Source organism: Herpailurus yagouaroundi, unplaced genomic scaffold, assembly GCF_014898765.1.
Source record: "Herpailurus yagouaroundi ecotype Mexico unplaced genomic scaffold, PumYag 139, whole genome shotgun sequence".
In the NCBI taxonomy this organism is placed as follows: domain Eukaryota; kingdom Metazoa; phylum Chordata; class Mammalia; order Carnivora; family Felidae; genus Herpailurus; species Herpailurus yagouaroundi.
In genome coordinates, this window is record NW_024412394.1 from 68,624,093 (window position 1) to 68,641,460 (window position 17,368).

A 17,368-nucleotide genomic window follows, 5' to 3' on the forward strand; every position below is an offset into this window, starting at 1 on the left:
TAAGAAACATGCAACTGTGGGCAGCATACGCAAGTCACCATTTAGAAACAGAAATACCTAATAGATATAGACAATATAAATATTTAACAATTTAGAGACAAAAATCCCTAATAGATGCATTATCATGATAAAGTCCCAATAAGAAACTGAAGAACTAAATTAAGAAAGAACTAAAATAATATAATAGTAAGGCTTCTAAGTCATAGTTATGGTTTTCCCTCCGTTTACTGATCTGTTAAATGGGCATATTAAAAGTACTTATTTCATAAGATTGTTGTGAAAATTAAATTAATTAATTAATACTTGAACGCACTTAGTAAGCCTGGTACCTATTGAATACTTAGTAAATGTTAGGTATTCTTATGGACAATCATTTCTTAAACGCACAAGTATGTCATATGAAGACAAAAAAAAAAAAAAGAAATGATCTTTCTTTAAGAAATTATCCTATTATACGGGGCGCCTGGGTGGCGCAGTCGGTTAAGCGTCCGACTTCAGCCAGGTCACGATCTCGCGGTCCGTGAGTTCGAGCCCCGCGTCAGGCTCTGGGCTGATGGCTCAGAACCTGGAGCCTGTTTCCGATTCTGTGTCTCCCTCTCTCTCTGCCCCTCCCCCGTTCATGCTCTGTCTCTCTCTGTCCCAAAAATAAATAAACGTTGAAAAAAAAAATTTTTAAGAAATTATCCTATTATTATGATAGTCTTATTTTTCTAGCAACTAGTAAAATCTAGTACTAAAACATGTATTTCAGAAAAAATATTTTATATGTACAATATCTAATAACATCACTCCTTTCTCTATAAACATATATATATATCAGTCCTAAAATTATAAGGAAAATGGACATTAATTAAATTATTAATTTAAATTATTAATTATATTCATTCTTAATTTAAATTAATGAAATCATCATTTAGTTCAGTATTCCCAATATTATAAATCCTAAATATCATTAAGAGAATGTTTAAAGATAACTTTCAAGTAATTAAAAAGTTTATGCAACTTTTCTCATATAAAACATCATTAAGCTAATTGACATCTTTGAAATAACTATGCATGGAATACATCAATGAAACCTATTTTATATTAATATCACTCATCATCCAATATCCATAACAAAATAAATAACATATTGATATCCACTTACTGCAATCTCTCTACAAGCCGACATGGATATTCCTGTGCCTTCAATTTGCTTCAATGCATATTCCTTTTCATCTTTTCTGCATATGAACAAAAAAAATTATTTTTTCTAAACATTATTTTTAGACTCAAAATTATAACTACAAAAACAATAAAAATGCACTAGTCTCTCAGTGATATGTAAACACTCTCACTATGCATGCACTGCTTACTGCTTCTGATAATATTTCAACTACGGAAATATGAAATACCAAAAAAAAAAAAATTCATGTCACAATGAAAACACTAGACAGAGCCAAAATACAAAATTCAAAATTGAAACAGGATACTAAACACAGCACTAGTTTCAAAAAGTAAACAAGCATAAATATAAACTCAAGCATATTGCAAGATAATTCTACTGCTGTCTTAATTATCTGGAATCTATGAAAGCATTCTGTTATAAACATTAACTGCAAAAATAAATGATAGATGCAAACTTCTATATTTGTTTAAAGTAACTTTATAGTATAAGATCTATTTAATAGGAAGGAAGAGCTATAGCCATTTGGACACCCTAGTTCTAACCTAGGATAGGGGGCGTTCAAAAGCCGTAAGACCTCAACCAAAAGCCTTGGAAAGACTTTAAAACTGTAGCCACCAACATCTCATTCTCAAGAACTCCAGGAAATCCTAGTAGTTACAGCGAATTTTCCAAATAATGTAGGTAGGTTTAGGAATTCTGGGAAATGCCAGTAGTTACCAGGGTGCTCAACCAAGGGAAGACAGTAGTTCAATAATAATAATAATAATAATAATAATAATAATAATAATGGTGATACCCTCCATGAAAAAACAGTATCACATGAGCAGCCAGAGAACACAATATCCATGGAGTATTGACACCAGAACCGGCCACAGCGAAATGTCAAAAATGTGGTTCATATTGTGGGTTGTTCTAATAAAAGTATTGTCCGTGCCCTCTGAGTTTTGTCTTTGATTATACTGGAGCCTCAACAAGCTTTATCATGTCATGATGGTTCTCTCAAATGATAGCACCTAAATGGTGTCACCTTGGTCCTATGTACCTATTCCTTATTTTCCCCATTCTGTGTTTACTAGCAGATGAAGCAGTTTAAGAGGTTTTTGACAATATGCATTTTAAAACATCATTTTACGCGCCTTTTAAAGATTTTCACAATCATCTATGTTTTGGGCAAATAAGTGAATTATAGTTACTTCCTCCCATAATCCGTTTGAAAATTACATCCATTTTTCTTCCACTATATGGCATTCAGGAAATAATTAAGCCTCATTTTAACAAACAGAAAACACACCAGATACATCAACAGAATAGACTGTTATGCAATTATTAAAACGATAATCATGACTGTCATCAGAAACATGGAAAATGTTTACTATTAGTGAGAAAACACATATTCTACCATATAAAAATATGCATATATATAGACATATGCTGAAAATGATATAAAAAATGAAAATCAGTTGTGTTGAATGTAGGAACTTAAGCTAATTAACTTTCATGCTAACGTTATATTGTCTTTTAAGTCAGAATTAGAGGAAAAAAGAAAAAAGCCAAAATAATTTGACCCTCTGAAAACAGTCCCCTATTAAAACAGTCTTTAGTATTTTCAAAGTAATATCTTAATCATGTTTTAAAAAGCAAAGTCAAAACTAGGGAAAGTTTAAGTGATCATTTTATCCTTTTTCTCTATCCTGTTTCCTCCAAACATAAAGCTAGACTTTTTTCAGACCAGCCAGAAGCCACTAAGAAGTACACACAGCAGGTGACTGAATGTAATTAAAGCCAAATGTCCCCACCACCTTAAATGTATGTGTGGGTATGCGTGGAGAACACTTATATCCGAGATGCTTAACGCAATGCTTACAATGTGAATTTCACATTTAGTAATTAATTTAACTACCAAGTATATGTTGCTAAATATTTAAGAAATGTATTAAATTCTGAAAACAAAATTACATAAGCTTTTTGGCAAAACTTTCAATGAAATCATAATTTTTTTAAACAAAAATATTTCAATCCCCAGTTCCCTAAATGAAGTGCTCCAGAAGCTCATGTAATTGCATGGTTTTATTTTTAATACAGTAAAGAATATTACACAATCTGGATAGGTTATCGTTGCTATGGAAACTATAAGATTTTTTTTTTTTGCAGTAAGTCAAAAAGTGCAAAATTAACACATCACATTAATGACTTTTGAATTTCACATCCAGTCTGTCAAAAGAATTTGAAAGCTTGAGCAGAAGAAACTGAAGCATGGGCCTTTACTATGAATTATATGGATGGGATCTAGGAACAAACCTGGTAATTATTTCACTTAATAAGTTTAAATATAACTTCCATCTGCTAAATTAGCTAAATACTCAAAGATCTGCAAACTTAAGATTCATCTGCAGCTTTGGAATTGAGGGGGAAAAAAGTGCGTGTGTCCTGACCGTTTCTCTTGTGTATTAACTGTCAGACAATAAGTGATAATGTGGCACCTCTGAGGTTCAAAGGTTACAAAGAAGTGGCAGAACCCAGCAGGCACATGGGACTCACGTTCACCACTGTACTATGTCAATGCCAGTCTTTGGTCAGATGCCAATAAGTTAGTTTTGAAAACTACAGATGCGTCCTTTCCCACAATGCCCACAAATATTTCAATGATTATTAGCACATGGGGCAGAGATGCTTTATTGCTCTCAGTCGATGGGAGTGTTGCCCCTCTTGGGGACCTTCTCCAAGTGGTGATAGTTCATACCCCACAGCTTATGTGTCTCAGACACACATAACATTAAGTATCATAAAGATATAATTTGTTCTTTTATATGACAAGGCTGAAAAGCAGGTGAACCTAGTGAACCTGCCCTGCACTGCTATGACAGCCTGGCTTTTAGAGGCAGCTTACTACTTTCTTAAAAGTATTTCAACATTACTTTTACTTTTAAATAAAATACTTTATTATTGGGGTGCCTGGGTGGCTCAGTCGGTTGAGCGTCCGACTTCGGCTCAGATCATGATCTCGCGGTTCGTGAGTTCCAGGCCCGCATCAGGCTCTGTGCTGACAGCTCAGAGCCTGGAGCCTGCTTGGGATTCCGTGTCTCCTCTTCTCTCTGACCCTCCCCTGCTCATGCTCTGTCTCTCCGTAATAAATAAATGTTAAAAAAAATTTATAAAAAAATAAAATACTTTATTATTTACTGTAATAAAGACAGACAAAGCAATTGCAAAATCTTCAGAGAAACTGCTTTCTGAATTTTAGTGCACATTAAGTATTATGGTTAGAGTAACTGCTTATTGAAAATAATCAAAGGAAAAAAATTTTTAAAAAGGTGGGGGGGAGGCGGGCACTGGGGTCTCTCAGGTGGTTAAGTATCTGACTGCAGCTCAGGTCATGATCTCCCAGTCCGTGAGTTAGACCCCCGCATCAGGCTCTGTGCTGCAGCTTGGAGCCTGGAGCCTGGAGCCTGCTTCAGATTCTGTGTCTCCCTCTCTCTCTCTGCCCCTCCCCACTCATGATCAGTCTCTGTCTCTCAAAAATGAATAAATGTTTTAAAAGATTAAAAAAAAAAGAAAAAAGAAAGGAGGTTACTAAATAAATCCAGGAAGAATAAAAAATATATAAATCTTGGGGTGCCTGGGTGGCTCAGTCGGTTAAGTGTCTGACTTCGGCTCAGGTCATGATCTCACTGTCTGTGGGTTCTAGCCCCGCATCGGGCTCTGTGCTGACAGCTCAGAGCCCGGAACCTCCTTTGGATTCTGTGTCTCCTCCTCTCTCTGCCCCTCCCATGCTCATGCTCTCTGTCTCTCAATAATAAATAAATGTTAAAAAAAAATTAAAATATATATATATATATAAATCTGTAACATAAACATGGATATATTTAATATGTAACTTTTTAAATTTAAAGACATTTCTTCTATATGGCTGTAATGTATATCAAAACCATGTGGGCTTCGCTCTCAGTAGTGACAAAGAAAAACAATTATTCAACAGGAACATTATGTAATAACAAAATAGAAAAACAAATTTGGCAGAGACTGCAATTCTATTAAATTTTCCATTGGAGACACTATGTTCTGGAAAACCCGTGATGCAAGCAATTCTATAGTTAGTAGAAAATATAAGAAGCACGTATTTGCGCAAATTGTAGAAACTGTTGTCTTAAAATGAAAGCTTTGTCCCAGGTAGAAAACCAGGCTCAGTAGAATTTAAATGTAATTCAGGGAAGAATTTCTCAAGCCTAAAGAAGCAATTCAGGAACGTCTCTTAAATAAAATATTAGGAACTGGTTTAACGAAAAAAGATAGTCTTATACCTTTCATTCATGTCCCAATTTGGTAGCCAGCCTCCAATCACTTTTAGCAAGGTGAAGCACCATTCAGCAGCCTATATGTACAAGTATAGTTAAGGTCTGGCCAAAACTTTATTTCTTGGCCCAAATCATGGCCCAAAGCTTTTTGATTCCTATCAATAATACTACGAGGGCACCTGGGTGACTTAGTTGATTGAACATCCAACTCTTGATTTCGGCTAAGGCCATGATCCCAGGGTCGTGGGATTGAGCCCCGCATCAGACTCCACACTGAGTGTGTAGCCTACTTAAAATTATCTCTCTCTCCCTCTGCGCCTCTCTCCAACCTGTGCTTTTTCTCACTCTCTAAAAAAATAAATAAATAATAATAATAACAATAATAATAATAATAATAATAATAATAATGTGTCCAGATCAGCCCTGGACCATCTTTGGTCCTAAGGATCTATGACAGACAAAAAAAATTAGAAGCATCTTTTAAGATAAGATGAGGAAATTCAAACTCAAGCAAGGCTGAAATAAAAATTTAAGTCTTCAAACTAACAGAGTTAAATCCCTTTGTTGTTGTTGTTTAGAAGGAAAGCCAAAAAATGCTTACTATTTTAACATCAGCCAACAAACAACTACTGAGTAAATATTATATGTCCCAATATGTGCCAAATTCTAAGGATGAACAAAATTAGAGACTGACTACCCAGACATCATGGAGTTCACAATCTACCTGGAAAGAGATTCTGGGTGGGTAGGAAATATAAACAAATAACTCTGATATGACTTCCACTGTATCCAAGAGGTATGCATAACAGGCACAGAGAGAATGAGAACAGTATTTCTTTCAGAGCTTTAGGGAAGGTAACTTAACTACACAAGTGATGCCTTTAGGGGAGGAGTTTCCCCAGCAGAGAAGTGATGAAGGGGTCAGAGAATTGGAGGCAGAAGTATAGCATGAGAAAAATAACAGAGGAAACTACTAATATTCAGTACGGCTGGAAGCTGGGTCATGATACCAAGGAGCAAGGGAAGGTTAGAAAAGTAAAGGGAAGGGACCCTGTGAGTCCTGCAAAAAAGCCTATGTTTCATATACCAACAGTGGGCAGCAAAATGTTTTTAGAACAAAGTATGTGTTAACAGATCTTTGCTCAGAAAGATAACTGTGGTAACTACAAACTGGTGGCAGAGCAAACATTTGGGAGTTTGCATCAAATGTCCAGATAAGAGAAGATGAAGAAGCAGATTAGAACAGTAGCAGAGGAGAACAAAATGGACTCAAAAGACATTTCTGAGTCAGAACTGACAGAACTTAGTACAAATTTGATTCTGTAGGTGAAAGGAAGACTCTGAAGACAGATAAAGTTTCCAATTTGTCTAATTATGTAAACAACACCCCCACCCAGAAAAATGATGGCATGAATAAATGGAGACCAGGGAATATCAGATTTTATTGTAAAGACAATGAAAGTCATGTATGAAGATTAATCTTATTAGGAAGGACTGAGATCAGAGGTGTGAAAAACAATTAGGACATTGCAGCAATGTAAGTGTGAGCAGGTAAGGACCTGGAATAGTTTTCTACACCTTAGCTCCAAAACAGGTTTAAAACAACTCTGTTAAACCCTCTTCCTTTTAAAGATAGGGAAGCTAAGCAAGCAGCCAGGAGAAGAGCTGAGACTAAATCTTCCAGTTCCAAGTCCAACACTCTCCCTAATAGAGTGGTCACAGTAAGACTGGAGAGGAGAAGAGAAGGGACACTTGTGACCATCATTCTATTTTGTGTTTGTTTTGTTTTCGTTTTTGTTTTTTTAGAGAGCAAGAGCATGAGTGGAGAAGAGGGGCAGAGGGAGAAAGAAAGAATCCCATGCAGGCTCCACACTCATCATGGAGCTCGATGCAGGACTTGATCCCACAACCCTGGGATCATGACCTAAGCAGAAATCAAGAGTCGGATACTCAACTGACTGAGCCACCCAGGTGCCTTGTGACAGTCATTGTAAAAAAAAATTTAATGTTTATTTATTTTTAAGAGAGAGACAGAGACAGAGACAGAGTGTGAGTCGGGGAGAGGCAGAGAGAGAGGGAGACACAGAACCCAAAACAGGCTCCAGGCTCTGGGCTGTCAGCACAGAACCCAATGTGGGGCTCATCAACCCATAAACCACAAGATCATGATCGAAGCTGAAGTCGGATGCTTAATTGACTGAGCCACCCAGGCAGGCGCCCCTTGTGACAGTCATTCTAGAAGAGGAATTGGTAGGACCAAATTAATAAGTAATGAAGATGAAGAAGGCTAAAGCAAGAAGTGTGAGGTTCTGGGCTTGGTTGATGATATCATTAATAACAAGACTTGGGCAGATCTTAGAAGGTTCTTCAGCTCATTAAGGATTCTTTTAGATAGAAAGAAACTCCAGTGGGGCAACTGGGTGGCTCAGTCGGTTAAGCATCCAACTTCAGCTCAGGTCATGATCTCACGGTTCGTGAGCCCAAGTCCCACATCCAGCTCTGCACTGACAGTGAGTAGCCTCCTTGGGATTCTCTCTCTCTCTGTGTTCTCCCCGCCCACCCCCCACCCTCCCAGTGCTCTCTCTCTCCAAATAAACTTAAAAAAATGTGTTTTAATAGGGGCACCTAGGTGGCTCAGTTAAGTGTCCGACTTTGGCTCGGGTCATGATCTCACGGTTCGTGAATTTGAGACCCGCATGGGGCTCTGTGCTGCCAGCTCAGAGCCTGGAGCCAGCTTCCGATTCTGTCTCCCTATCTCTCTGCCCCTCTTCCGCTCGTGCACTGTCTCTCAAAAATAAATTAATTTAAAAACCATTTTAAAAATTTTTAATAAAAAACAGAATTCAGATAATGACATCATCGGAAATACAGTATCCAAGATAGTATAGTATTACCAGTTTTTATGAGTAGGTGCTATCACTAAGGCACTCTTCAAACAATAGGACACCTGAGTCTTGCCAACAAATTTTTCTTCAAGAATGCTGACATAAATCAATATCCTATCCCTTTCTTTTAATATATGGTAATTTGGCTTAGCAGATTGAAAGGTTTGCACATCACTCATGGAAAAGAAAAAGATACATGGAATAAAATTTGGAAAAACAAAAACCAAAAAAGATCATTTAGTTTTATGTTGGTATCATTCTGAGTGACCCGATACCATTGATTCAGTATTCAGCCAGCCTAATAGTAACAATTCCTTATTTGGAAACTCTTTCCTTTATAATACCATAACATTTTTAAATTTCTTACCATGAAATTTTCCGAAAATGAAAAACAAATGGCAGTGATATTCTATGTATCTGTCTACACAGCTTCAACAATTATCACCACATGGCCAGTCTCACTTCCACTGCCTCCCCTCTTCTTGATTATTTTGAAACAAAACCCGGCATGTCATTTCACTCATAAGTAGTTCAACACCATAATATTTTTAATTATCAGGGGTATTTTTGTTTAAATAATACAAGTCAATACAATACAAATACAATCTTTAATACTAAAGATCTTGTTAACACAAGTTACTCTTAATATTTTGTATTCCCCTTATTAATGGAAAATGTCAAATACTACTAGCATCTTCTTTATGCTTTCATCTATCAAATATTTCATCTACTCATTCTCTAAATACCACCAAAATACAATAATAGTCCCCTTATTCAAGTTCAGGATTCTCTTGCAACACAGAAATTTGACACCAGTTTTTGTTTTTGTTTTTGTTTTGCCTTCATTCTTAGAAAAATTGCCTTTATTTAGGTTCTTTTCTCAAAAACCGATTAATGCATCTCTTTCTCTAAAAAAACTATCCTCATTTTATACTATGCCTTCATTTAGAATTCCAACTCAGATAAACATTTACTATTTAATTTAAAGGCTCTAAAATGATAAAATTTCAGAAACTCCTATAACGGCAAATTCTTATTGCTCAGAAGTGATTTTAATTAAAATAGATCTACAGTAATGCTTTAAGATTTAAAGTGTCAAGGTGTTAAGTTTAAAATATACATAACTGGGACGCCTAGCTGGCTCAGTTGGAAGAGTCATGACTCTTGATCTGGGGACTGTGAGTTAGAGCCCCATGTTGGGTGTAAAAATTACTAAAAAAAAAAAAAAAAAAAAAAAAAAAATTAAAACATAAATAAGGACTGTATTACACAGAAAGTAATTATTACCAAATATTTAGTGTAAACGAAAGCTTTAATATAAGATATTATCTTCCTGAGGAGAATTCATGAATCTCAAGTCATACTTCCTTGCTAGAGTTTAATATGGCAAGTAATGCCAGACTCTCCTTCCAGAAATATTTTACTAAGAATGTGCTATGCGCCAAGGCATTGCATTGCGTTGGGCTCTAGGAACAGTAGAAGAACAAGATGATCCTTTCCCTTGTGAACCTTTACACTGAGACACACAAGCAAGTGACACGATCTGATAAACACTATAGAAGATGCATATGCAAAGCACATCAGATAAAGAATGGAAAGAAGGCTTTGGTTCTGGTGGAGGGGATAGATAGAGGGCTATCAGCTACATAATTTTCAAAGGGAAAATGTGAATGGACCTTAAGAGATGAGCAAGATTTCATTAAGCAAAGAAGAGGTGCCAGGGCCTTATGGACACCAGAAATGCAGGGACAGTCCGAAGATTAAAATTTATGCTATGTTCAAGAAACTGGCAGGAGACCTGCATAGCTAGAACATAATAGATGAAATAAGAATGAAAAGAACAGAATAGAATTAGCAGAGTCTTATACAGTATGCTTATAAGTTGGCATTTTTACTCTATAATGGGAAGCCACCAGAGGCTTCCAAGCAAGAGAAACATATGATCAAACAGGTATTCTCAACAAGCAGATAGTGTGCAGGATGGATCAGCAGATTTAAAACCAGAGGTTGGGAAAACATTGTAAAAGTTCTGGCAAGCATTGATAAGGACCAAAATCAGAGTACATATAGTTAAGAATGGAAGGAATGCATGCTAGAGGCATTCCAGAGATAGACTCATCTACTGTGGCCAAATATATATAGGCACACTGTAGGCATTAAAGAAATATTTGATGAGTAAATGTGTATGCACATGTGTGTATGTATATGAGAGAGAGCTGAACAGCCAGAAAAGCAGCTGAAGATCACTGCCGTTCCTAGCCAGTGTTGTCACAGTGAAAACAGGGCCATTTATACTATACCTTCGACAATCCGCCTCCTCAATAAATAAGAATACCGACAATGAGCCAGTTTGCCAGTAGAGAATAAATTCATTTTGGACATGGTGATTCTGAAGTGGCTACCGGATAGCCAGAAGAAGATGAACAAAAGGTAATTAACAGAAATGGAATTTGGAAAAGAAAATATTACTACACAGGCAACTGTTAAAACTATAGATGTAAATGCGATTACAAGTTGGGGCGCCTGGGTGGCTCAGTCGGTTGAGCGTCTGACTTGGGCTCAGGTCATGATCTCATGGTTTGTGAGTTCAAGCCCCGTGTTGGGCTCTATGCTGACAGCTCAGAGCCTGGAGCCTGCTTCAGTTTCTGCGTCTCCCTCTCTCTCTGCCCCTCCCCTGCTCGTGCTCTGTCTCTCTCTCTCTCAAAAATAAACATTAAAAAAAAAAAAAAAAAAAGTAAATGTGATTACAAGAGAAAGCGCTCAGTAGAAAAAAAGAGCTGAAAATGGTGACCATTGCTCTTTCACATCATGGTACTAATTTCCAGGGTAAACTGACAGTGTTCATAGCACAGGTAAAGGGACTCATAGGCTTCCCCTGCTCCAAAATCCGCTGGTGGCCAAAGAACTTAAAGAATTAATAATAGGACCCATAACCCATTGATAGCACCCATGCCCCTGGGGTTGGTAAGCCCTTCTCTAGTAAACGCCACCTTCTAACAGGCTGCAGGAGGAGAAACGTTCAAAAGACCTTGATATTAGGCAAATCTAGATGTGAGACACTCTACAAGAAAATTGGCCTGGCTCCTAAAAAGAAAAAAAAAAAAAAGGTAAAATGGGGAAGGAGTCTATTTAAGACATGTAACAACCAAATATTGTGTATGAAAATCTTGACTAGACTGTGGTTCAAATAAAAACAGCTACCCCGAATAGCCAAAGTAATGCTGAAACAGAAAACCAAAGCTGGAGGCATCACAATTCCAGACTTCAAGCTGTATTACAAAGCTATAATCATCAAGACAGTATGGTAATGGCACAAAAACAGACACATAGGTCAATGGAACAGAATAGAGAAGCCAGAAATGGACCCACAAACGTTTGAGTCCCGCATCAGGCTCTGTGCTGACAAGTTCAGAGCCTGGAGCATGCTTGGGATTCTGTCTCCATCTCTCTAAGCTCCTCCCCAATTCAGGCACGCGCTCTCTCTCTCTCTCTCTCTCTCTCTCTCTCTCTCTCTCAAAAATAAACATTAAAAAATTTTTTTAATTAAAAGAAAAAAGAAATGGACCCACAAACATATGGCCAACTAATCTTTAACAAAGCAGGAAAGAATACTCAATGGAAATAAGACACTCAGTTCAGCAAATGATGGTGGGAAAACTGAACAGCAACATGCAGAAGAATGGATCTGGACTATTTTCTTACATCATACACAAAAATAAACTCAAAATGGATGAAAGGCCTAAATATGAGACAATAAACCATCAAAATCCTACATGAGAAAATAGGCAACAACCTCTTTGATCCAGCCACAGCAACTTCTTACTCGACACGTCTCCACAGGCAAGGCAAACAAAAGCAAAAATGAACTTCTGGAACCTCATCAAGATAAACAACTTCTGTACAGCAAAGGAAATAATCAGCAAAACTAAAAGGCAACCAAGAGAATGGGAGAAGATATTTGCAAATGACATATCAGATAAAGGGTTAGTATCTAAAATCTATAAAGAACTTACCAAACTCAACACCCAAAAAACAAATAATCCAGTGAACAAATGGGCAAAAGACAGGAATAGACACTTTTCCAAAAAAGACATCCAGATGGTCAACCAACACATGAAAAGATGCTCAACATAACTCATCATCAGAGAAATACAAATCAAAACACAATGAGATACCACCTCACACCTGTCAGAATGGCTAAAATGGAAAACTCAGGCAACAACAGATGTTGGCGAGGATGCAGAGAAAGGGGAACCCTTTTGCACTGCTGGTGGGAATGCAAACTGGTGCAGCCACTCTGGAGAACAGTATGGAGGTTTCTCAAAAAATTAAAAAAGAGAGCCACCCTACAACCCAGCAATTGCACTAGTAGATATTTATCCAAAGAATGCAAAAATGCTGATTCAAAGGGGCACATGTACTCCAGGTTTATAGTAGCACTAACAACAACAGCCAAATTACAGAAAAAGCCCAAATACACATTGACTGATGAATGGATAAAGAAGAGGTGGTAAATATATACAATGGAATATTACTCAGTAATCAAAAAGAATGAAATCTTGCCATTTGCAACAACGTGGATGGAACTAGAAGTGTATGATGCTAAGCGAAATAAGTCAGAGAAAGACAAATATATGATTTCACTCATATGTGAAATTTAAGAAACAAATCAGATGAACATAGGGAAAGGGAAGGAAGAATAAGATTAAAAACAGAGAGGGAGGCAAACCATAAGAGACTCTTAAATACAGAGAACAAACTGAGGGTTACTGGAGGGGTGTTGGGTAGGAGGATGGGCTAAATGGGTGATGGCCATTAAGAAGGGCACTTGTTATATATAAGCACTGGGTGTTATACGTAAGTGACCAATCACTAAATTCTACTCCCAAAACCATTATTACACTATATGTCAACTAACTTGGATTTAAATAAAAGGAAAAAAAAAAAAAAACCCAGCTAAAAAGGTTTATTTGTAGGACAGCAGTGAAAATCCATAGACTAGATGTTATTTTATCATGGCTAATTTAATTTTTTAATTTTTATTTTATTAATTTTCTTTTTTTAAGTTTCTATTTATTTATTTTGAGAGAGAGCAGAGGAAGGGCAGAGAGAAAGGGAGAGGGACAATCCCAAGCAGGCTTCATGCTGACAGCACAGAGTCCAATGCAGGGCTCAATCCAATGAACTGTGAGATCATGACCTGAGTCAAAATTGAGTCAGATGCTTAACTGACTGAGCCACTCAGGCACCCTGTGTTTTATTAATTTTCTTAAGTAGAGGATAATGGTATGATGGTTATACAGAATATCCTCATTGTCAGGAGATACACATTCAAGTATTTTGGGGTGGCATGTCATGACACTGGCAGCTTAATTTCAAATGGTCAATGTCAGCAAAAGACACACACACACACTATATATATATACATATATATATATGTATATATATATGTGTGTATGTGTATATGTATATGTACATATATACATATACATATATGTATATAGACACACACAGAGCGAGAGATAAAGAAATACAGAAAAATGGTAACAAGACTGAAATCTAGGTGGAGGGTGTGTGGATGTTCATTGTTCTATAGTTTAAACTTTTCCGCTTTTACAAACTTTTCTTAATTTAAAAAAAAACAAAGAACAAAGTAACAAGCGGTAGTTAGCAAGTTAAAAGAAAAATAAGGAAGTTGTATACAAAAGCCAAAAGACAAGTATTAAAACGTAGCTGGGCCAAAGCATCCAATGTAGAAGCAAAGACAAAGAGGAGGGAATGGAGGAAAGCTGGTCGTATTTGGCAGCTGCTGGTGTTTGACGAGACCATGGACCAGTAGATTATGCACTTTGCGCTCAAACTCTCTCAAGGACTGTACTGTACTCTACTTTGTTATTAGAATTACTTGGAATTGACTCATGTCTTTTTTCCCCATCTCCAAATGAGGAAGGAGACTATCTTACTCATTTCTCTTTATTTTTTAGGAGCTAATAAAGTGCCTTGCAAATAGTAGAAACTAAACATTTGTTGCACTGAAATAAATGTTTTTATTAGTCTCGATCAACTTAAAAAATATTTTCAGCATAATAGAAATTCTGGAAAATTTTATTTCTTTAAAAGTTTATTTGGAGAGAGCAGGGGAAAGAGAGAGAGGGAAGGAGGGAAAGAGGGAGAGAGAATGAGTAGGGGAGGGACAGACAGAGGGAGAGAGAGAGAATCCCAAGCAGGCTCCGGGCTGTCAGCACAGAGCCCGATGTGGGGCTCAATCTCATGAAACCTGGGATCCTGACCTAAGCGGAAATCAAGAGTTGGATGCTTAACCAACCGAGCCACCCAGGCTCCATTTAATTTTTTTTTTTTTAAGTGAACTCTACACCCAGCGTGGGGCTTGAACTTACAACCCCAAGATCAAGATCCGCATGCTCTATCAACTAAGCCAGCCAGGCGCCCCACAAACACCAGTAGTTTTAATGGAAAAGTCATCAGGTCTAAAAAAAATAACCAGAAAGCAAACTATCTCCTTCTAGGAGGAAAGGAGAAAAATAGAAATTACTTTCTCATTCTCAAATCTAGCACTGTCAGGTGAGATACGAGAACAACAACTTGCTCCTTTTAGGCACAGTTTCCTATTTCTGTCTTCACAAGATCATCCCAAATCATAAGTCTCAATGAAAAAGAAATACTCAAAAGACAAATTCAGAGTCAAGATTGTGACCGGGGCACAGGGGTACAAGAGCACCTGGCTCCAGGGGTCCCAAACAGAGCAGGATCGGCCACATGCCGATCTCTCTTTCACCAGAGAAAGGGAAATAAGCGGTGAGGAACAAGAAAGGAATTCCATTCCAGGAGGCCAGTGCCCAGAAGACAGTGGACCAGCATCCCGAAGGCTGTCGCCAAAGCGCTGAAAATACTTCCAGCTTTATATAGGGAAAATGCGGGGCAAAGATGGGCGGGTATGTGCAGGTGGGCAGTGAAGGTCAAATCAATCACTGCTGGAGTCAATCACGGGTGGGGGTTTTGCTGGCTCAGGGCTGTCCTCATTGCTCTAGTGGGTAGTTTCAGTTCCCATCAGAGGACGCTTTGCCCTCAGGGTCTTCCGCTTGAGCTACAGACAAACTGGAAAGAACCCAACTGGAAAGTTTGAAGCCCAACCGGAGGCAGCCAAAGTCCTCTTTTAAGATGTGAAAATCAACACTTCAAATTGAAATACATGTTTTTCACCATACTACTTAAGTTTCTGCCAAACCTATACCACCGAGGAATCTTCTTTTGAGAAAATTTCAGTTTCGCATGTTTTCCTGGCTGACCTTAACTACTGTGATAATAGAAAATGTGAGGGGCGCCTGGGTGGCACAGTCGGTTAAGCGTCCGACTTCAGCCAGGTCACGATCTCGCGGTCCGGGAGTTCGAGCCCCGCGTCGGGCTCTGGGCTGATGGCTCAGAGCCTGGAGCCTGTTTCCGATTCTGTGTCTCCCTCTCTCTCTGCCCCTCCCCTGTTCATGCTCTGTCTCTCTCTGTCCCAAAAATAAATAAACGTTGAAAAAAAAATTAAAAAAAAAAAAAAAAAGTCAAAGGAGCATTACCCCGGAAAGGTGTGTCACATTATTTTCTTTAAAAGTAACTCATTAAGAAGGTCTCTATAAAAACATATTTTACAAATATGTGGGATGTGTTTGTTTCTCTCCTGAGACAAGAACTAACTTGAGAGAAGAGCATATTAACACACTCTGAAGAGAGAAGTAATTAACATATTGGAAACTAACATTTTTGGCACATGGGACCTACAGCAAGAATGTCTATCCTCTAGTCATGAGTCATGGACTAGGCTGCCTCTATTGTGAAGCAATCTTTCAGTAAAAGGAGCAGCAGGGAAGAATACAACATATGAATAATGCCTTGGACAACTTCCCAGGAAGAAATCATCACGAAGCTAGGTCTGAGAAAGCGAGGCAGTAGAAACCATACATTATGATGCTCTCTTTTCTTAATCACTCCTACTCTTTAGTTAACAGCAGAGAGTGAAATTCAGTCTTTAGTTCTATCTAAAGGTTTATATTTTGTACGGATTTTAATAATACTAAATAAAATTATAGAACCTGGTCTTTAATTTTGTGAATTATTTAATGCATCATTATAAATTATTTTGTGGCGACATTTGTGACGAGTTCTCACCTGTCACATACCCACCCCAGCACACACACACAGTGACACCAGAAGGCAACACTCTGCTTTACCTTCTGCTGAAAAGTCTGCTACCTCCAACGCTTGAGGTCCATACACGAAGCCCTCCTGGAATCTATGAACACAGCAGAGGCAAAAGGCAGAGAAGTTTATGTAGATTTAAAGTTACACTGCCCAAAACATAAAATGCCAAATGCCTATCACAAGTCTACATATCTGCCAAGGAAATCAGATCTCAGATTTGACAATGAGCAAATCAACAGTATACTGATAATATTCAGAGTTCATTATATGTTATGCAGCTAATTGCATGAAAAAAAAAAAAACAAAAGTTGAGCCTTATTTAATTTATATTCTCACCAAAAGAAGTGACTTGTACTACTGGAGATACTAAGAGGAGCAACAAGGTAGGAATTCATATATGCCGAAAGTAACAAATTAATTTTTTTTTATTTTTTTTTCAACGTTTATTTATTTTTGGGACAGAGAGAGACAGAGCATGAACGGGCGAGGGGCAGAGAGAGAGGGAGACACAGAATCGGAAACAGGCTCCAGGCTCTGAGCCATCAGCCCAGAGCCCGACGTGGGCCTCGAACTCACGGACCGTGAGATCGTGACCTGGTTGAAGTCGGACGCTTAACCGACTGCGCCACCCAGGCGCCCCAACAAATTAATTTTTAAAGTTACGTGAGGGGGGGGGCTGGCTGGTTCAATTGGTAGAGCATGCAACTCTTGATCTCAGGGTCGTGAGTTCAAGCCCCATGCTAGATGTAGCGGTTACTTATAAATAAATAATAAGTATTAATAAATTAATAAATAATGAAATTATGTGAAGAACCAAT

General features: G+C 37.8%; 1 protein-coding gene across 5 annotated transcripts in view; it reads right to left on the reverse strand.

Moving 5' to 3' along the window:
• Positions 1-17,368, reverse strand: part of CDK19 (cyclin dependent kinase 19) — a 179,302-nt gene that overhangs the window by 114,526 nt on the left and 47,408 nt on the right. For 3 of the 5 annotated variants that reach the window (XM_040474380.1, XM_040474382.1, XM_040474384.1), the window contains 2 exons: positions 16,580-16,641; positions 1,148-1,223 (listed from right to left, as the gene is read on the reverse strand). In XM_040474380.1, coding sequence (XP_040330314.1) covers positions 1,148-1,223; positions 16,580-16,641 — 138 coding nt within the window. The remainder of the gene's footprint in view (positions 1-1,147; positions 1,224-16,579; positions 16,642-17,368) is intronic. The other 2 variants (XM_040474381.1, XM_040474383.1) reach the window with 1 other exon arrangement.